This window comes from Cherax quadricarinatus, unplaced genomic scaffold (assembly GCF_038502225.1).
Source record: "Cherax quadricarinatus isolate ZL_2023a unplaced genomic scaffold, ASM3850222v1 Contig380, whole genome shotgun sequence".
NCBI classification, from domain to species: Eukaryota; Metazoa; Arthropoda; class Malacostraca; order Decapoda; family Parastacidae; genus Cherax; species Cherax quadricarinatus.
In genome coordinates, this window is record NW_027195406.1 from 100,001 (window position 1) to 123,078 (window position 23,078).

A 23,078-nucleotide genomic window follows, 5' to 3' on the forward strand; every position below is an offset into this window, starting at 1 on the left:
AGAGAGAGAGAGAGAGAGAGAGAGAGAGAGAGAAATTACAAAATATACATACCTGCTGTTCATTTAGATTTACACACCTGTTTTACCTATATATTTACACAACTGTTGTAAACCTAAAGGAGCAACAGGTTTCTTTAGATTTACAACAGGTGTGGCCTAGGATCATGACATACAGGGATACCCTTCTAGGATCACTGAGGTAGAGGCAGCTAGGATCATGGTATACAGGGATATCTTTCTAGGATAAATGAGGTAGGGGCAGCTAGGATCATGGTATACAGGGATACCCTTCTAGGATCACTGAGGAAGAGGCTCCTAGGATCATGGTATACAGGGATACCTTTCTAGGATCACTGAGGAAGAGGCTCCTAGGATCATGGTATACAGGGATACCCTTCTAGGATCACTGAGGAAGAGGCTCCTAGGATCATGGTATACAGGGATACCCTTCTAGGATCACTGAGGAAGAGGCTCCTAGGATCATGGTATACAGGGATACCTTTCTAGGATCACTGAGGAAGAGGCTCCTAGGATCATGGTATACAGGGATACCTTTCTAGGATCAATGAGGTAGGGGCAGCTAGTATTATGGTTTACAGGGATACGTTTCTCATTTATCCAATCTCCTTTCCACCTGCCCACCCACCTCAACCACCTGCCCACCCACCTCAACCACCTGCCCACCCACCTCAACCGCCTGCCCAACCACCCACCTCAACCACCTGCCCACCCACCTCAACCACTTGCCTACCCACCCATCCACCACAGCAGCCTGCCCACCCACCACCCACCCCATCCACTCACACTCGCCACCCCATTTAACAGAAAAACAATCTGGCAACGGGTCTCTGTTGGACGTTAAGTCTTGATTACGTCTCCTGTTGTTCTCTTGAAGGTGAATCAACCTCTCACACCTCTCTCACCTCTCACACCTCTCTCACCTCTCACACCTCTCTCACCTCTCACACACCTCTCACACCTCTCACATCTCTCACACCTCTCACACCTCTCACACACTTCTCACATCTCTCACACCTCTCACACCTCACACACTTCTCACACCTCACTCACACCTCTCACACACCTCTCACACACATCTCACACCTCTTACACACCTCTCAGACACCTCAAACACACCTCTCACACACCTCTCACACACCTCACACACACCTCTCAGACACCTCACACACACCTCTCAGACACCTCACACACACCTCTCAGACACCTCACACACACCTCACACACACCTCTCAGACACCTCACACACACCTCTCAGACACCTCACACACACCTCCCAGACACCTCACACACACCTCTCAGACACCTCACACACACCTCTCACACACCTCTCACACACCTCACACACATCTCTCACACACCTCACACACACTTCTCACACACCTCACACACACCTCTCACACACCTCACACACACCTCTCACACACCTCACACACACCTCTCTCACACCTCACACACACCTCTCACACACCTCACACACACCTCTCACACACCTCACACACACCTCTCACACACCTCACACACACCTCTCTCACACCTCACACACACCTCTCACACACCTCACACACACCTCTCACACACCTCACACACACCTCTCTCACACCTCACACACACCTCACACACACCTCACACACACCTCACACACATCTCTCACACACCTCACACACACTTCTCACACACCTCACACACACCTCTCACACACCTCACACACACCTCTCACACACCTCACACACACCTCCCAGACACCTCACACACACCTCCCAGACACCTCACACACACCTCCCAGACACCTCACACACACCTCCCAGACACCTCACACACACCTCACAGACACCTCACACACACCTCTCACACACCTCTCACACACCTCACACACACCTCTCAGACACCTCACACACACCTCTCAGACACCTCACACACACCTCTCAGACACCTCACACACACCTCTCAGACACCTCACACACACCTCCCAGACACCTCACACACACCTCTCACACACCTCTCACACACCTCACACACACCTCTCAGACACCTCACACACACCTCTCAGACACCTCACACACACCTCTCAGACACCTCACACACACCTCCCAGACACCTCACACACACCTCTCAGACACCTCACACACACCTCTCACACACCTCTCACACACCTCACACACACCTCTCAGACACCTCACACACACCTCTCAGACACCTCACACACACCTCTCAGACACCTCACACACACCTCTCACACACCTCTCACACACCTCACACACATCTCTCACACACCTCACACACACCTCTCTCACACCTCACACACACCTCACACACACCTCACACACACCTCTCACACACCTCACACACACCTCTCACACGTATGTTTGTTCCACGCAATTGAACAAGTTAAACACAGTCTACCCGTTCACACATCGTCACTTAACTGTTCAACTGTTCAAATTTGCCCATCCTTTACGGGGTTCGAACCAGGGGCTCTGGCTCAAATTCTCCATATATATATATATATATATATATATATATATATATATATATATATATATATATATATATATATATATATATATATATATATATATATATATATATATATATATATATATATATATATATAAGATCATTTATTTCTAATTTTAACTTATTCTTAGACATTGACATTTTCAGATGGTTGTATTTTACTGTTGTTGTATGACTGTTGTATGAAATACAACAGGAGGTTGTATACTGGTATTAAAGACAGATTTTGAGTCATGATGAGAGAAAGAGAGAGAGAGAGAATTATCACACACACACACCTAGTAGCGACCAATGAAGGGGCGGGACCAGGAGCTATGAATCGACCCTTGCAGCAACAGTTAGGTGAGTACACACACACGACGGAGTGAGTCAGTTCCTTCACAAAATGGAAGTCAGTCAGACAGACAGACAGCCAGACAGCCAGACAGTCAGACAGATAGACAGTCAGACAGACAGTCAGACAGATAGACAGTCAGACAGACAGCCAGACAGACAGACAGTCAGCCAGACAGTCAGACAGATAGACAGCCAGTCAGACAGACAGCCAGACAGACAGATAGACAGTCAGCCAAACAGACAATCAGCCAGACAGTCAGACAGATAGACAGTCAGACAGACAGCCAGACAGACAGATAGACAGTCAGCCAGACAGACAGTCAGCCAGACAGTCAGACAGATAGACAGTCAGTCAGACAGACAGATAGACAGTCAGCCAGACAGACAGTCAGCCAGACAGTCAGTCAGTCAGACAGTCAGCCAGACAGACAGATAGACAGTCAGCCAAACAGACAATCAGCCAGACAGTCAGACAGATAGACAGTCAGACAGACAGCCAGACAGACAGATAGACAGTCAGCCAGACAGACAGTCAGCCAGACAGTCAGACAGATAGACAGTCAGTCAGACAGACAACCAGACAGACAGATAGACAGTCAGCCAGACAGACAGTCAGCCAGACAGTCAGACAGATAGACAGTCAGTCAGACAGACAGCCAGACAGACAGATAGACAGTCAGCCAGACAGACAGTCAGCCAGACAGTCAGTCAGTCAGACAGTCAGCCAGACAGACAGATAGACAGACAGCCAGACAGACAGTCAGACAGACAGATAGACAGTCAGTCAGCCAGACAGATAGTCAGTCAAACGGACAGACAGAGAGACAGACTACAGCTCCTGGGTCAGACACTGACCCCAGACAGGAAGACTTTGATATACGTTGTTTAGACAGCTGCTGCAGCATATCCTGGCTTTAATCTTCCTCCTCCTCTTCCTCCTCCCTCCTCCTCCTCCTCCTCCTCCTCCTCCTCCTCCTCCTCCTCTTCTTCCTCTTCCTCCTCTTCCCTTCCCGATGCAATTTTATTTTTCATATATATTTTTCCACCTCTATGACTAAATATTGTTGACACTAAACTTAATACTTTCTCTCTCTCTCTCTCTCTCTCTCTCTCTCTCTCTCTCTCTCTCTCTCTCTCTCTCTCACTCTCTCTCTCTCTCTCTCTCTCTCTCTCTCTCTCTCTCTCTCTCTCTTAGTTTATCCACAAAAATAGTAATTCGTTCGCCTATTGACGTTCATTTATCCAAATTTGTTCAGAATAATGAACGAAGAGAATCGTAATCTCGTTCATTTGCCCTGACCAGGTTTTTAAACTCGGGTTTTTAAACCCAGGTTTTCAAACCCAAGTTTTTAAAACCCAGGTTTTTTAAACCCAGGTTTTAAAATCCATTTTTAAACCCAGATTTTTAAACCCAGGTTTTTAAACCCAGGCTTTTAAAACTCATGTTTTGGAAACCCAGGTTTTGGAAACCCAGGTTTTGGAAACTCAGATTTTTTAAACCCAGCTTTTTAAAAGCCCAGATTTATTAAATTATGGTTATAAACCCAGGTTTTTAAACGCTGGTTTTGAAATCCAGATCTTAAACCCAAGCAAATTAACCCAGCAGCAAATTCGCAGCAGCTTCTTAAAGTACTGCTACGTCTACCACTCCCACAGCACCACAAACCCCCAGAACACAGTTTTGGAGAAGCTGAAGGAATAGTACACCAACTAAGACGGAATAACGAGAAAGTGCGAGGAGTGGAACAAAAGAATCGTGGAGGCATCACCAGACATGATAGCACTCACGGAAACTAAGCTCGCGGGACTGATAATAGACTCAGTCTTTCCAGCTGGATATCAGATCCTGAGAAAAAATAAAGGGAGTAGATGGGGTGGAGGAGCTGCAATGCTCATCAAAAACCAGTGGAGCTTTGAAGAGCTGAAAGGGACAAAGGGTATGAAAGAAACTAAATAGTAGGAACACTTCAGGCTGGGTTTCTCAAGGTGGTGATTGCAGTGATGTGCAACCCACCACAGAATAGCAGGAGGTCAAGACAATAATATGATGAGAGCAACAGAGCAATGGTGGACACACTAGATGAGGTGGCCAGAAGGACCCACGTGGGCAGGATAAAGTTACTGGTTATGGGTGACTTCGATCATGAGATTGACTGGGAGAACCTGGAGCCACATGGGGGGCCTGAAACGTGGAGGGCTAAGGTAGTGGAGGTGGTACTGGAAAACCTCATGTACGAACATGTAAGAGACACTATCAGAGAGAAAGGAGAGGACGAACCAGCAAGACTGGACCTAGTGTTCACCTTGAGTAGTGCAGATATCGAGGACATCACATATGAAAGGCTCCTCGGAGCTAATGATTACATGGTTCTGAGCTTCGAATACCTAGTAGAGTTACAAGTGGAGAAGGAATCAGGATGAGTAGGATGGGAGAAGCCAAACTACAAAAGAGGGAACTACACAGGCATGAGGAATTTCCTGCATGAGGGGTCAGTGGGAAAGAGAACCTGGAAAAACAGTAAATGAAATGATGGAATACGTAACAACAAAATGCAAGGAGGCAGAGGAAAGGTTCGTACCCAAGGGCAACAGAAACAATGAGGAGACCAGAATGAGAACTTGGTTCACCCAAAGGTGTAGAGAGACCAAAACTAAGTGTGAAAGAGAATGGAAAAAGTATAGAAGACAAAGAACCCTGGAAAACAAGGTTAGTCGAAGAGCCAGAAACGAATATGCATGGATAAGGAGAGAGGCCAGCGGCAATACAAAAATGACATAGCATTAAAAGCCAAATCTCACCCAGAACTGTTGTACAGTCACATCAGTAAGAAAACAACAGTCAAGGACCAAGTAATCAGGCTGAGGAAGGAAGGAAGATCACTAGAAACGATGCAGAGGTTAAGGGAAATCAACCTGAAGACACTGGAGAACAGGAGAGACAGTGGAGACATGATAATGACATGTAAAATATTGAGAGAAATTGACAAGGTGGACAGAGACAGGATGTTCCAGAGATGGGACACAGCAACAAGGGGTCACAGTTGGAAATTGAAGACTCAGATGAATCACAGGGATGTTAGGAAGTATTTCTTCAGTCACAAAGTTGTCAGGAAGTGGAATAGTCTGGGCAGTGATGTAGTGGAGGCAGGATCTATACATAGCTTTAAGAAGAGGTATAATAAAGCTCATGGAGGAGGAAGAGTGACCTAGTAGCGACCAGTGAAGAGGCGGGGCCAGGAGCTGCGACTCGACCCCTGCAACTACAACAATTAGGTGAGTACACACACACACACACACACACACACTATACAACAAAGTGCTCTGGGTCATTCCCGTCGTCACTAACTACCGCCACTTGTTCGTTGTAGCCTAAGTGCAAACTACCACTGACTAAATCACTTGTTTTGGGAAAGTGGAAACAAGGCCACTGTATGATTTAACGACCCCTCGGGTCGTTGAGGGGTGAGAGGAAGAGGGGAAGGGTGAGAGGGGAGGAGTAGTTGATGTGATTGATTATCTCTAGTGTTTGTTACGAAGGGGTATGTGGGGGGTATGGAGGGTATGGGGGTATAGGAGAGGTAACTCTCTCTCTCTCTCTCTCTCTCTCTCTCTCTCTCTCTCTCTCTCTCTCTCTCTCTCTCTCTCTCTCTCTCTCTCTCGCTACCTGGGATGTGCCTGGGTCCACCTGAATCTCTACTCAACAGGGTATTCCGGGGGTCAACGCCCCTGCGGCCCGGTCCACGACCATGCCTAGCGGTAGATCAGGGCCTGATCAACCAGGCTGTTACTGCTGGTCGCGCGTAGTCCAACATACGAACCACAGCCCGGTTGATCCGACACCGACTTTAAGCATCTGTCCAGCTCCTTGAAGGCAGCCAGGAGTCTATTGGTAAGTCCCCTTATGCCTGGTAGAAGGCTGTTGAACAGTCTTGGGCCCCGGACACTTACTGTGTTCCCCCATGGTATACCTATAATATATATATATATATATATATATATATATATATATATATATATATATATATATATATATATATATATATATATATATTTATTTATTTCGGATAACTGGTTTCTTGAGTTTACCAGATTAGTTTATTTATCCGGCGGCTGCACACTCCCTTAAGCGGACCAACTCCTGCAAGAGTCCGGATAACGGGAACATTCATCGCATTTCAGCGGATTTACTGAGAAAGAGCGTCCTTGACGGGCGTTCGCAGGGAATCCGGATCGGCTGATTGACTCAGAGTCCATTTCCGATGGCTTGTGATGCACCTCTCGGGGGTTCAGATGTGAACGCTGCTTCGGGGGGGTTCACTTGTGAACGCCGCCTCGTATTCGAACGCGACGAACCCTACAAATGCGTTCGCGGACGCGAAGTGGATTGCTGACTTCCACTGTGAGCTTGTATGCAAATTAGGAGTAACAGGTGCGTGAGTATACAGGTGCAGAGGTGGGTTGCTAATGCTGATTGTTAGGTGAGTGTACTCAAGTGTGAGAGGGAGGAAGAGGGAGAGTGTGAGATAAGTAGAGGGGAAACGAGAGGTAGCAGTGAGGGGAGAATGAATCAAGTGAGGGGTGAGAAGTGTCAACAAACGAGTGTAAACGAATTTTAGCTATTGTTTACCACGTAACCTGCTGGTTATCCAAATTCCTTACGCACTTTTACACAAATACTATTGCCTTACATAGAAACACATACAGAACAACCACTGTGAAAAAAAATAGTGAACTTCCAAGCGATTTCGTGATTTCTTACATTATCGAGGAACTGTGAACATAATAGAACAGCTGAAGGCTTATATGGCTGAGATATCACCTCACAGTCAACATCCAACACCTCACCCGACCCTTTATGATGATGCTGGTGAGATGGTCGGTGACCATCACACCAGCATCTCAACATCCGACACCTTACCCGTGAGACGTTATCTCAGCCTTATAAACCTTCAGCTGTTGTATTATTTTCACAGTTCCTTGATAATGTGAGAAATCAAGAAAGTTCTTGGAAGTTCACTATTTTTTTCACAGTGGGCATTTTGCATATTGTGATAACAATTGGCTTCCTCAGTCCGGTACAGAGGGAGAAGGAGTTTGAGGTAATCAGTCTCTCATCTTTGAGTTGATGTGTTTAGGTTATTGACGAATTTTAACCTCGGAGGGTTAGCCACCCAGAATAACCCAAGAAAATCAATGCATCATCAAGGACTGTCTGTCTTATTTCCCCTTGTGATTCTTCAATCTTGTCCCCCAGGATGCCTCCCACACCAGTCCACTGGCATCCAGGTACCTACTTACTAGGTGAATGGGGACAACAGGTGTAAGAAAACACGCTAAGCGTTTCCACCCTTGCCGGGGACTGAACCGTGGACACTCAGTGTGTGAAGCGACAGCACTGCCTACCAGGCCACGGGACACCATCACCAGGGGTTCTGATACCGTATTACTGGTCTTGGCAACTTGTTCCTGAGGTTCATCTTAAACCAGAACCACTTTACGGAGCCTTTCTGAGAAGCCAGAAGCTTACGTAAAATATGGTGCGCTGTGGCGAATGTCTTTTGTCTGTCTCAGGTCGCCATGTTTGTTAGATAACTTGTTGATAAGTAAGTTTATTCAGGTACAGGTGCACATAAATAGTTACATAAATTATCATACATAGCAGCATGTGTAGACTGCCTAGGATAATCCAGAAGAATAATTGCTTGTCATGGAACCTGTTTTGTAAATGAGTTATTTAGGTCCGATAACACACACTGTAGATGATAACATTTGTCTTAATAACACAAGTGTTAATTATCTTGAGTATAATGTTAAAAACTGGACAAGTGACTAGTTTCCATCTGAGACCTGTTTTCTTCTTCTTCTTCTTCTTCTTCTTCTTCTTCTTCTTCTTCTTCTTCTTCTTCTTCTTCTTCTTCTTCTTCTTCTTCTTCTTCTTCTTCTTCTTCTTCCTCTTCCTCCTTCTTCTCTTCCTCCTCCTCCTCTTCCTTCTCCTCCTCCTCCTCCTCGTCCTCCTCTTCCTCCTCCTACTCCTCTTCCTCCTCCTCTTCGTCCTCTTCCTCCTCCTCCTCCTCTTTCTCTTCCTCCTCCCCCTATTCTTCTTCATCCTCCTCAGCCGCCTCCTCTTCTTCTTCTTCCACTTCCTCCTCCTCCTCTTCCTCCTCCTCCTCTACCTCCTCCTCACCAACAACTTGCAGAAATACGATACTCCATAAATACTTCAGTCTCTCATAAAACAACAAGTTTTTTATGATTTACACAACTTTGCCCATTTTCTATTTTTAACGACTAACTATAATATTATTACAAAATTCTCCTTATTGATTCACTGATATTTACCCTGTGTTTAAATCATCAATATTATATAATTTATCTGAATTTACATTTATGTATTGTAAATATATATAGAAAGAATTTATATACAAATGCTCCTGGGATGTATTATGATCCTTGGTAACTGTGTGAGTGTGTGCGCTTGCCTATATATGATTGCAGGAGTCGATTTACAGCTCCTGGCCCAGTGTGTGTGTGTGTATGTGTGTGTGTGTTTGCTTATATGTGGTTGCAGGAGTCAATTCACAGCTCCTGGCCCCGTGTGTGTATCTGTGTGTGTGTGTGTGTGTTTGTGGAGCGTAGATCGTCCTGGGAGACTTACCTGGAGAGGGTGGAGAGTTTGTCGTCCACTTTATAGTTAATACCGCCATTGGTCCAGTGACGCGTCGGTGATCCTCCTGGGAAGATAATAATAATAATAATAATAATAATAATAATAATAATAATAATAATAATAATAATAATAATAATAATAATAATAATAATAATAAAGTCATTTCAGTTATAGAAGCATTTTGTTTTTTTTTTTTTTGTTTTTTTTTGACAGGCAGACTTCGTGGCTCAAGTGGTAGCAGCCTCGTCTGAAACCCGAAGTACCAGTGTTCGATCCCCGGCACGGGTGAAGACCTCTGGGCGTATATTCCTTCACACCTGCTGCCCCTGTTTACCTCAAGAGTAAGTTGGTACCTGAGTCGTGGTTAGTGACCCACGGGCACGTTTCGCCCCTGCAACCTTGATGGGACGTTTTTCAGGTCATGTATACACTGAGAAACGTATGTCTCTCACTGTATATACACCTCTCGGTGTATATACACTGGGAGACACACTTCTCAGTCTATGTACACTGAGAGACATACGTCTCTCAGTGTATATACACCTCTCGGTGTATATACACTGGGAGACACACTTCTCAGTCTATGTACACTGAGAGACATACGTCTCTCAGTGTATATACACTGAGAGGTGTATATCTCTCAATGTATATACCTCTCAGTTTATATACACATTAACTGCACATGTGTCCTCTGCCTTACACATGTTGTCCCTGTGCACCTAGCAGAAAGTAGGTACCTGGGACCTAGTCGACTGTTGTGGGTGGCATCCCAGAGCGCGGCAGTGTACCTGGGATGGTGAGAGGCTTTCAAATGAACCGAGACAAGATTTCTTATACAGGATTTCGTGTTCCGTAGCTCATTTGGTAGCGCACTTAGTTATTACACTGAGGTCCCGGGTTCGATCCTCGGAACGGGTGAAAACTTTAGGATGTGTTTCCTTAAGACACCTGTTGTCCATGTTCACTTAGCAGTGACATAGGTACCTGGGTGTTAGTCGACTGGTGTGGGCCGCATCCTGGGGATAAAATTTCCCTAAGTTGCCAGGAAATACTCTGCATAACAACGTGCTTTCTATATAGTAGTAAGTCATTGATATCAGCTATGGTCTGTATAAGTTGTACCATATACTTGTGAAAATAGAGATTACATTTATTATCACACTCTTGGGCGGAAAACATTATATACTGAGTCAAAAAAGGAGAATTAGTGTGCATTACCTAGCAGAGTTTACTGCCAGAGGGGAATCATAGGCCTGTCCCGTGTGAAAAAAATAATAATAATTGAACGTTGTGTCAGAGGAAAGAAAGTCTCCCTGAAAGCATTGAGTATACATAGTGTATAGTGTATACTACAGTGGCTCCCTAGTATATTGATGATAAAGGCTAAAGTGTCATTTGAAAACAGGTGAATTTGTAAATGAAGTGATAAGCCTATAGAGGCAGGTGCCAGAAGTCGCCAGAAACTTACCACAGGTCAGCTGTTTTTAATAATCTTCCTGGCCTGCTAGTGTACTCGCATATAATCTAGTGATACCAGTGAATAGCAGAATACAGTGTTGTAGTAGCAACTAACCAGTATTATAATGGTACTTAGTGGAGTGGAGTGACTTTCATTAGTTTCATTTTCTTGAAATACGAGACGTTACTGTGAATTTCATATAACCTGTAGTTACCAGCGGTCGCAATATACACAACGAGAAGCAATTATTACTACAGAAAAAGCGTCCTTCCTCCAAAATTTGCACCAGTCAACTATAGTGATAATATAGCATTTATTGTGGTGGAGACGGAAAAACAAAAATAGAAAAGCCAGATACAGCGATTGATAAACAAAGAGGTCGACTGTACGTCATTGTAGGAGCTGCCAGATATCACCGGCTCTTCAACACGCAAGTTATACTTTTGTATCAGTCAAATCACATATTACTCGGGTAGATAATTTCCAGTAGATCCTTCATGTGTTAGCTCAAATCACCGACCAGTATGTTTTAAATAAGTGACCCACTGATCAGAGCAGATCGACTGGTCCGAACCCTTGACTGGTCCGAACCCTTGACTGGTCCGAACCCGGGACTGGTTTCAAACAGTTTCGTTGGACAATAAAGCAGACTGTAAACGGATGGGTTTGTAGGCGCCCTTATAATCACAAACATTAAAAATCAGGAACGTGACGGTAAGCTGTCCAATATACAAAAAGAGTTAGAAACAGAAATACAAATAGCTAGAGCTTCATTTAAGGTTATTAATATAATATTCAAGAGGTTGCTAGTAGACTTGCAGTAAATCAACCATTCAAATCATTATGAAGCTGTGTGTAGTCTGTGGTCAGTCAAACAAACGGGCTTCCACATGGATAAATTGTCATTTTTGTGGAAATTGGTGTCACGCTCCTTGTGCAGATATCCCAGAACTAGCTACAAGCAGTATTAAAACAGAGAAGTGTTTTTGGGTATGCCCAAATGAGGAAAATCTGTGGACTAAAATCACAAGGGTATTAAAAGAGGATAACATCAAAGCTGCTTTCATAGAAAACCTGGAAGCTTTCTACAACAGATGGGAACATAAAAAGTCCGGGCTGAATGGTACTGCCCTTGATACTGGCCATGTAGTCAGAAACTGTAAGGCTGGAGGTGATGTCCTGGTAGTCAGTAAATGTGGGGCTGATAGTGCTGTCCTGGGAGACAGTAATGGTGAAGCTGGAGGTGCTGTCCTGGGAGACAGAAATGGTGAAGCTGGAGATACTGTCCTGGTAGACAGTAATGGTGAAGCTGGAGGTGCTGTCCTGGGAGACAGTAATGGTGAAGCTGGAGGTGCTGTCCTGGGAGACAGTAATGGTGAAGCTGGAGATACTGTCCTGGGAGACAGTAATGGTGAAGCTGGAGGTGCTGTCCTGGGAGACAGAAATGGTGAAGCTGGAGATACTGTCCTGGGAGACAGTAATGGTGAAGCTGGAGATTTTGTCCAGGTAGTCGGGAATTATACGCAGGAAGGAATACATATAAATGACCTCATAGAGGACAGGAGCCATAGTAGGGAAACAAGTGTAGTCAAAGATAAGATAAAACCAATATTGCAAACCAGAAATACCGCAGGAAATAGCAAACAAGAGGACTCCAATAGCAATAGTGAGGATAAATTACCAAAAACAACTGGTGGGAGCTCCATTGTTGGTGCTAAGGAGGATAGGAATAAGACAGGGAAACATGCACCAACAGGGAATACAGTCACAGAAACCCAAGGCAAACGGAAACCAAGCCTGTGCACATACTATGCACTTGGTATCTGCTGGCATGGGAAATCTGGAAAAACAGATGGGACATGCAACTATGACCACCCTAGAAAATGTCATGCCCATATGACAACAGGAAAATGCAAACTCCCTTCCTGTAAGCTTTTTCACCCTGAAATGTGTACCTCTTCAGTACAGGAAAGACTGTGCTATAACTTAAATTGCCAGGCATACCATCTAAAGGGGACAAAAAGATACAAAACATCCAGGCCATGGGAAAACCTGGGTAGCCACAGCCACTCAAGAGGGAGAGGTTTTTTAGTGCCAGGAAGGAAAAAAAACTGGCAGGAAATGGCAGAAATCGTACACCAAATCCAGTCATTCCTGGAGTGGAACCACAGTCGATGGCCTCCACTCCAAACCAACAGATACAGATACTAATGCCGGAAAAAAAATCCCCCCCCAGTACCAACAATACCACCAGTCCGATAACATTCTTCTTTGCAAATATACAGGGTCTAAAGCCAGCAATAAACAACAAAATACCTTTCATCCGTGGACTGCTTGCAGAGGCAAAGGCAATGTTCGCGGCTTTCACTGAGACCCACATAAAGGATCACTTGGACAACGAAATATGGATCCCAGGTTACAACATATACAGATGTGACAGAGTGAACAGGCAAAAGGGGGGGGTTGGCCTGTACATTGCAGAGTCACTTGTTTGCACAGAACTGCTTAATGCCTCAAATGACGTAGTGGAAGTTTTAGCAGTAAAGGTCGAGAACCAAAACCTAGTCATTGTGGTAGTCTACAAGCCTCCGGATGCAACATCCCAGCAATTCCAGGAACAGCTGTTAAAAATTGACCACTGTCTGGAAAATCTTCCAGCTCCTGCACCCAACATCTTGCTCCTGGGGGATTTCAACTTAAGGCACCTAAAATGGAGGAATATAGCAAATAATATTGTTGCAGTAATAACACCAGGAGGCAGCTCTGATGAAAACTCACACTCACACGAGCTTTTAAATCTCTGCACAAAATTCAATTTAAACCAGCAAATAATAGAGCCTACTAGACTGGAGAATACACTAGACCTCATCTTCACTAACAATGATGATCTGATAAGAAATGTCACCATATCAAAAACAATATACTCAGATCACAACATAATTGAGGTTCAGACATGTATGCGTGGAGCCCCAGACCGACAAAATGAGACTAGTCACGAGGGAGCATTCACCAAATTCAACTTCAATAACAAAAACATAAAGTGGGACCAAGTAAACCAAGTCCTAACCGATATAAGCTGGGAAGATATACTAAGCAACACAGACCCAAACTTATGCCTAGAACAGATTAACTCGGTGGCACTCGATGTATGCACAAGGCTTATTCCTCTAAGAAAAAGGAGGAGTAGATGTAAAATAGAAAGAGACAGGCGCTCCCTTTACAGGCGACGGAAAAGAATAACAGAGCGGCTAAAAGAGGTCAATATATCAGAAATGCGCAGGGAGACACTGGTCAGAGAAATAGCAAGCATCGAACTTAAGCTAAAAGAATCCTTTAGGAGTCAGGAATCGCGGGAAGAACTAAAAGCCATAAATGAAATCGAAAGAAACCCAAAGTATTTCTTCTCCTATGCCAAATCAAAATCGAGAACAACGTCCAGTATTGGGCCCCTACTTAAACAAGATGGGTCCTACACAGATGACAGCAAGGAAATGAGTGAGCTACTCAAGTCCCAATATGACTCAGTTTTTAGCAAGCCGCTAACCAGACTGAGAGTCGAAGATCAAAATGAATTTTTTATGAGAGAGCCACAAAATTTGATTAACACAAGCCTATCCGATGTTATCCTGACGCCAAATGACTTCGAACAGGCGATAAATGACATGCCCATGCACTCTGCCCCAGGGCCAGACTCATGGAACTCTGTGTTCATCAAGAACTGCAAGAAGCCCCTATCACGAGCCTTTTCCATCCTATGGAGAGGGAGCATGGACACGGGGGTCGTCCCTCAGTTACTAAAAACAACAGACATAGCCCCACTCCACAAAGGGGGCAGTAAAGCAACAGCAAAGAACTACAGACCAATAGCACTAACATCCCATATCATAAAAATCTTTGAAAGGGTCCTAAGAAGCAAGATCACCACCCATCTAGAAACCCATCAGTTACACAACCCAGGGCAACATGGGTTTAGAACAGGTCGCTCCTGTCTGTCTCAACTACTGGATCACTACGACAAGGTCCTAAATGCACTAGAAGACAAAAAGAATGCAGATGTAATATATACAGACTTTGCAAAAGCCTTCGACAAGTGTGACCATGGCGTAATAGCGCACAAAATGCGCGCTAAAGGAATAACAGGAAAAGTTGGTCGATGGATCTATAATTTCCTCACTAACAGAACACAGAGAGTAGTCGTCAACAGAGTAAAGTCCGAGGCAGCTACGGTGAAAAGCTCTGTTCCACAAGGCACAGTACTAGCTCCCATCTTGTTCCTCATCCTCATATCCGACATAGACAAGGATGTCAGCCACAGCACCGTGTCTTCCTTTGCAGATGACACCCGAATCTGCATGACAGTGTCTTCCATTGCAGACACTGCAAGGCTCCAGGCGGACATCAACCAAATCTTTCAGTGGGCTGCAGAAAACAATATGAAGTTCAACGATGAGAAATTTCAATTACTCAGATATGGTAAACATGAGGAAATTAAATCTTCATCAGAGTACAAAACAAATTCTGGCCACAAAATAGAGCGAAACACGTCAAAGACCTGGGAGTGATTATGTCGGAGGATCTCACCTTCAAGGACCATAACATTGTATCAATCGCATCTGCTAGAAAAATGACAGGATGGATAATGAGAACCTTCAAAACTAGGGAGGCCAAGCCCATGATGACACTCTTCAGGTCACTTGTTCTATCTAGGCTGGAATATTGCTGCACTCTAACAGCACCTTTCAAGGCAGGTGAAATTGCCGACCTAGAAAATGTACAGAGAACTTTCACGGCGCGCATAACGGAGATAAAACACCTCAATTACTGGGAGCGCTTGAGGTTTCTAAACCTGTATTCCCTGGAACGCAGGAGGGAGAGATACATGATTATATACACCTGGAAAATCCTAGAGGGACTAGTACCGAACTTGCACACGAAAATCACTCACTACGAAAGCAAAAGACTTGGCAGACGATGCACCATCCCCCCAATGAAAAGCAGGGGTGTCACTAGCACGTTAAGAGACCATACAATAAGTGTCAGGGGCCCGAGACTGTTCAACTGCCTCCCAGCACACATAAGGGGGATTACCAACAGACCCCTGGCAGTCTTCAAGCTGGCACTGGACAAGCACCTAAAGTCAGTTCCTGATCAGCCGGGCTGTGGCTCGTACGTTGGTTTGCGTGCAGCCAGCAGCAACAGCCTGGTTGATCAGGCGCTGATCCACCAGGAGGCCTGGTCACAGACCGGGCCGCGGGGGCGTTGACCCCCGAAACTCTCTCCAGGTAAACTCCAGGTAAACACTTTGAAAGAGAGTGTGCCTAGCAGGTGTTCTGTACAGAGGGACGTCTAGGAATTCAAGATGACCAGTTTCCTTAAACTCTAAGTTAAATTTAATGATAGATTCCGTTGTGTTAAAGTCTCTCCGAGGGTCTGACTGCCGCTGGAGCCATCCTGGGTACAAAATCAGGATACCCTCGACCACCTTAACCACCTAACGGTGCTTTGAATTCTGCTGCACAATTTCTCTGCCTCCAGATACTCCATAAAGATGTTAGCACGGCACTCAGAGGGTTCCCCATTGTCATGCCGCAACACTGCAATAATTGTTTACATAACTAAATTAGTTAAAATTCATGGACATAATATAAAGACTGTAGAACTGTATATAAAAGATGAGGTGATCAGTCCCTAAGGGTAATCAGTCCCTAAGGGTAATCAGTCCCTAAGGTAACCAGTCCATAAGGGACTGATTACCTCGTCTGAGAGTTTGCACTAAACACTATTTTAGGTATTAAAGTATTCTTGACTGGTGGTGAACAGGTGACATGTGGCCTTAATGGCCTCCAGTGTAAAAGATAAACTTTAAACCCCTTTAATCAACCAACCATCATTAATAACCCTCGTGTAAATGATAGCCTTGAAACTTCATTATTATTGTAAACAGCCGTTCGTAGTCATGAGTCCGGATTCTGGGAGATCTTTGCATAACTTCCATTACACGAACACAACAGAGTGTGCCAGAAGGTAGATAATGTAATCAGAGTTCCAATGCGAAGCTATAGAAGCTATGGTTTCTAGCTTGTAGTTTTGCACAGCTTTTGTATCTAGTTGGGAATATATAAATTAGAAGAACGAGTCTCTGAATCCGGATTCTGGGCTGACTTGCCAAGTTATTTGTTGGCTTTCAGTGCACGTTCTATAGTGGCGTCTGAGCGACGATGGAATTCAGATGAATGTGGTATATACTGCTTGAGGGCTCATTATCACAAGAAAGAGGGAGGGAGGAAGAGAGAGAGAGAGAGAGAGAGAGAAATAGTGAGACAGGCAAAGACAAAGAGAGACAGGCAGAGGCACAATCATCTACGCTACCTGTCTCTCTCTCTACTCAGCATTCCTCTGCAAGTCTCCTTTCAACTCTTGACTGTAATTGATCGCTGTAAAAAAAAAAGATAAAAAATGAATTATCTTCGTCAGTGGAGGACAATGGCGGCAGTTCCAGCCATCAATTTCATTTGCTTCATTTGGGAAGTTGATCGTCCGCATTCTTCAATTATCGTGCGTTTGACAGGGGAACATCTGTGAAATTTTCTTGAGAGACGGCCACTCCCTTCTCTGCTTCACACAAAATACACACGAGAGTGTACACACACACATACACACATACACACACACACACACACACACACACACACACACACACACACACACACACACACACACACACACACACACACACACACACACACACACACACACACATATGCTGTGCGTGCCACTTACCACAATCTTCAACACGTCCCTGGAAACTGGGCAACTACCTGAGGTATGGAAGACGGCAAATGTAGTTCCCATTTTTAAAAAAGGAGACAGAAAAGAATCACTAAACTACAGACCTGTGTCATTGACGTGTATAGTAAGCAAAGTTATGGAGAAGATTATCAGGAGGAGAGTGGTGGAGCACCTGGAACGGAACAAGAGTATAAACGCCAACCAGCACGGATTCATGGAAGAAAAATCCTGTGTCACAAACCTTCTGGAGTTTCATGATAAAGTAACAGAAGCAAGATACGAGAGAGAGGGGTGGGTTGATTGCATCTTCTTGGAGTGCAAGAAGGCCTTTGACACAGTTCCTCACAAGAGATTAGTGCAGAAGCTAGAGGATCAGGCTCACATAACAGGAAGGGCACTGCAATGGATCAGAGAATACCTGACAGGGAGGCAACAACGAGTCATGGTACGTAATGATGTATCACAATGGGTACCTGTGACGAGCGGGGTCCCACAGGGGTCGGTCCTAGGACCAGTGCTATTTTTGGTATATGTGAACGACATGATGGAAGGGTTAGACTCAGAAGTGTCCCTCTTCGCAGACGATGTGAAGTTAATGAGGAGAATTAAATCAGATGACGACCGGGCAGGACTTCAAAGAGACCTGGACAGGCTGGACACCTGGTCAAGCAACTGGCGTCTCGAATTTAATCCCCCCAAATGCAAAGTCATGAAGATAGGGGAAGGACAAAGAAGACCGCAGACAGAGTATAGGCTAGGTGGCCAAAGACTGCAAACCTCGCTCAAGGAGAAAGATCTTGGAGTGAGTATAACACCGAGCATGTCTCCGGAAGCACACATCAACCAGGTAACTGCTGCAGCATATGGGCGCCTCGCAAACCTGAGAACAGCGTTCCGATACCTTAATAAGGAATCGTTCAAGACACTGTACACCGTGTACGTCAGGCCCATACTGGAGTATGCAGCACCTGTTTGGAACCCGCACTTGATAAAGCACGTCAAGAAACTAGAGAAAGTACAAAGGTTTGCGACAAGGTTAGTTCCAGAGCTAAAGGAATGTCTTATGAAGAAAGGTTAAGGGAAATCGGCCTGACGACACTAGAGGACAGGAGGGTCAGGGGAGACATGATAACGACATATAAAATACTGCACGGAATAGACAAGGTGGACAAAGACGGGATGTTCCAGAGATGGGACACAGAAACAAGAGGTCACAATTGGAAGTTGAAGACACAGACGAGTCAGAGAGATATTAGGAAGTATTTCTTCAGTCATAGAGTTGTCAGGCAGTGGAATAGCCTAGAAAGTGATGTAGTGGAGGCGGGAACCATACACAGTTTTAAGACGAAGTATGATAAAGCTCATGGAGCGGGGAGAGAGAGGGCCTAGTAGCACTCGGTGAAGTGGTGGGGCCAGGAGCTGAGTCTCGACCCCTGCAACCACAATTACGTGAACAACTAAGTGAGTACACACACACACACACACACACACACACACACACACACACACACTCGTACATGCATACACAAGAACATACATATATCAAGAAGCTTGGGGAAAGTGCAAAGGTTTGCAACAAGACTAGTTCCAGACTTAATTAATATGAGCTGTGAAGCTGAACCCGCTAGTGGAAGTGCTAGCGCACTTAGTTCACACACAGGTCCGGGGGTCGATCCCCGGTACTGGTGGAAACATTATGACGTATTTCCTTAAGACACCTGCTGTCCCTGTTCACCTAGCAATAAAATAGGTACCTGGGTGTTAGTTGACTGGTGTGGGTCGCATCCTGGGGGACAAAATTTACTTAATTTGTGGGAAATGTTCTGCATAACAAGGGGCTTTCTATATAATAGTATGTCATTGATGTCACTATGGTCTGTATACCTTGTACATGTACTTGTAGAAATAAAGATTATTATTATTATTATTATTATTATTATTATTATTATTATTTTATTATTATTATTATCACACCAGCCGATTCCCACCAAGGCAGGGTGGCCCGAAAAAGAAAAACTTTCACCATCATTCACTCCATCACTGTCTTGCCAGAAGGGTGCTTTACACTACAGTTTTTAAACTGCAACATTAACACCCCTCCTTCAGAGTGCAGGCACTGTACTTCCCATCTCCAGGACTCAAGTCCGGCCTGCCGGTTTCCCTGAATCCCTTCATAAATGTTACTTTGCTCACACTCCAACAGCACGTCAAGTATTAAAAACCATTTGTCTCCATTCACTCCTATCAAACACGCTCACGCATGCCTGCTGGAAGTCCAAGCCCCTCGCACACAAAACCTCCTTTACCCCCTCCCTCCAACCCTTCCTAGGCCGACCCCTACCCCGCCTTCCTTCCACTACAGACTGATACACTCTTGAAGTCATTCTATTTCGCTCCATTCTCTCTACATGTCCGAACCACCTCAACAACCCTTCCTCAGCCCTCTGGACAACAGTTTTGGTAATCCCGCACCTCCTCCTAACTTCCAAACTACGAATTCTCTGCATTATATTCACACCACACATTGCCCTCAGACATGACATCTCCACTGCCTCCAGCCTTCTCCTCGCTGCAACATTCATCACCCACGCTTCACACCCATATAAGAGCGTTGGTAAAACTATACTCTCATACATTCCCCTCTTTGCCTCCAAGGACAAAGTTCTCTGTCTCCACAGACTCCTAAGTGCACCACTCACTCTTTTTCCCTCATCAATTCTATGATTCACCTCATCTTTCATAGACCCATCCGCTGACACGTCCACTCCCAAATATCTGAATACGTTCACCTCCTCCATACTCTCTCCCTCCAATCTGATATTCAATCTTTCATCACCTAATCTTTTTGTTATCCTCATAACCTTACTCTTTCCTGTATTCACCTTTAATTTTCTTCTTTTGCACACCCTACCAAATTCATCCACCAATCTCTGCAACTTCTCTTCAGAATCTCCCAAGAGCACAGTGTCATCAGCAAAGAGCAGCTGTGACAACTCCCACTTTGTGTGTGATTCTTTATCTTTTAACTCCACGCCTCTTGCCAAGACCCTCGCATTTACTTCTCTTACAACCCCATCTATAAATATATTAAACAACCACGGTGACATCACACATCCTTGTCTAAGGCCTACTTTTACTGGGAAAAAATTTCCCTCTTTCCTACATACTCTAACTTGAGCCTCACTATCCTCGTAAAAACTCTTCACTGCTTTCAGTAACCTACCTCCTACACCATACACTTGCAACATCTGCCACATTGCCCCCCTATCCACCCTGTCATACGCCTTTTCCAAATCCATAAATGCCACAAAGACCTCTTTAGCCTTATCTAAATACTGTTCACTTATATGTTTCACTGTAAACACCTGGTCCACACACCCCCTACCTTTCCTAAAGCCTCCTTGTTCATCTGCTATCCTATTCTCCGTCTTACTCTTAATTCTTTCAATTATAACTCTACCATACACTTTACCAGGTACACTCAACAGACTTATCCCCCTATAATTTTTGCACTCTCTTTTATCCCCTTTGCCTTTATACAAAGGAACTATGCATGCTCTCTGCCAATCCCTAGGTACCTTACCCTCTTCCATACATTTATTAAATAATTGCACCAACCACTCCAAAACTATATCCCCACCTGCTTTTAACATTTCTATCTTTATCCCATCAATCCCGGCTGCCTTACCCCCTTTCATTTTACCTACTGCCTCACGAACTTCCCCCACACTCACAACTGGCTCTTCCTCACTCCTACAAGATGTTATTCCTCCTTGCCCTATACACGAAATCACAGCTTCCCTATCTTCATCAACATTTAACAATTCCTCAAAATATTCCTTCCATCTTCCCAATACCTCTAACTCTCCATTTAATAACTCTCCTCTCCTATTTTTAACTGACAAATCCATTTGTTCTCTAGGCTTTCTTAACTTGTTAATCTCACTCCAAAACTTTTTCTTATTTTCAACAAAATTTGTTGATAACATCTCACCCACTCTCTCATTTGCTCTCTTTTTACATTGCTTCACCACTCTCTTAACTTCTCTCTTTTTCTCCATATACTCTTCCCTCCTTGCATCACTTCTACTTTGTAAAAACTTCTCATATGCTAACTTTTTCTCCCTTACTACTCTCTTTACATCATCATTCCACCAATCGCTCCTCTTCCCTCCTGCACCCACTTTCCTGTAACCACAAACTTCTGCTGAACACTCTAACACTACATTTTTAAACCTACCCCATACCTCTTCGACCCCATTGCCTATGCTCTCATTAGCCCATCTATCCTCCAATAGCTGTTTATATCTTACCCTAACTGCCTCCTCTTTTAGTTTATAAACCTTCACCTCTCTCTTCCCTGATGCTTCTATTCTCCTTGTATCCCATCTACCTTTTACTCTCAGTGTAGCTACAACTAGAAAGTGATCTGATATATCTGTGGCCCCTCTATAAACATGTACATCCTGAAGTCTACTCAACAGTCTTTTATCTACCAATACATAATCCAACAAACTACTGTCATTTCGCCCTACATCATATCGTGTATACTTATTTATCCTCTTTTTCTTAAAATATGTATTACCTATAACTAAACCCCTTTCTATTATTTCTATTATTATTATTATTATTATTATTATTATTATTACTATTATTAGAAGGGTGGTGGGTGGCCCGGTGGCCTGGCGGGTGGGTGGCCCGGTGGCCTGGTGGCTAAAGCTCCCGCTTCACACACGGAGGGCCCGGGTTCGATTCCCGGCGGGTGGAAACATTTCGACACGTTTCCTTACACTGTTGTCCTGTTCACCTAGCAGCAAATAGGTACCTGGGTGTTAGTCGACTGGTGTGGGTCGCATCCTGGGGGACAAGATTAAGGACCCCAATGGAAATAAGTTAGACAGTCCTCGATGACGCACTGACTTTCTTGGGTTATCCTGGGTGGCTAACCCTCCGGGGTTAAAAATCCGAACGAAATCTTATCTTATCTTATCTTAAGATGTGTCAGAGGTTAGCAGTGGATTTGTAGATTATATCCTCGTTATCTTACCCCAATACAAGACTGAAAAAGCCAGTTCTACAGGCTACACATTTCTCCTATAAAGATAGCCAGGTGTTGCACTTGTCTCATTACTATGAGTGTCAGGAGAAGGATACGGGAACACCTGGAGAGGAACAACTTCGTGAGCGAGAAATTAAAACACACTCAGAGACGGGAAATCCTGTCTGACGTAACTACTGGAGTTCTATAAAGAAGTTACTGAGCCAGAGTTCCATACGGCGTGAGCCGTCAGC

The 23,078-nt window shown here is 44.5% G+C and overlaps 1 protein-coding gene across 6 annotated transcripts in view; it reads right to left on the minus strand.

Annotated features, from left to right (window-relative positions):
- LOC128703777 (calpain-9-like) overlaps nt 1–23,078 on the minus strand; it is a 169,786-nt gene that overhangs the window by 96,188 nt on the left and 50,520 nt on the right. For all 6 annotated transcript variants that reach the window (XM_070080384.1, XM_070080389.1, XM_070080385.1 and 3 more), the window contains exon 3: nt 9,527–9,602. In XM_070080384.1, coding sequence (XP_069936485.1) covers nt 9,527–9,602 — 76 coding nt within the window. The remainder of the gene's footprint in view (nt 1–9,526; nt 9,603–23,078) is intronic.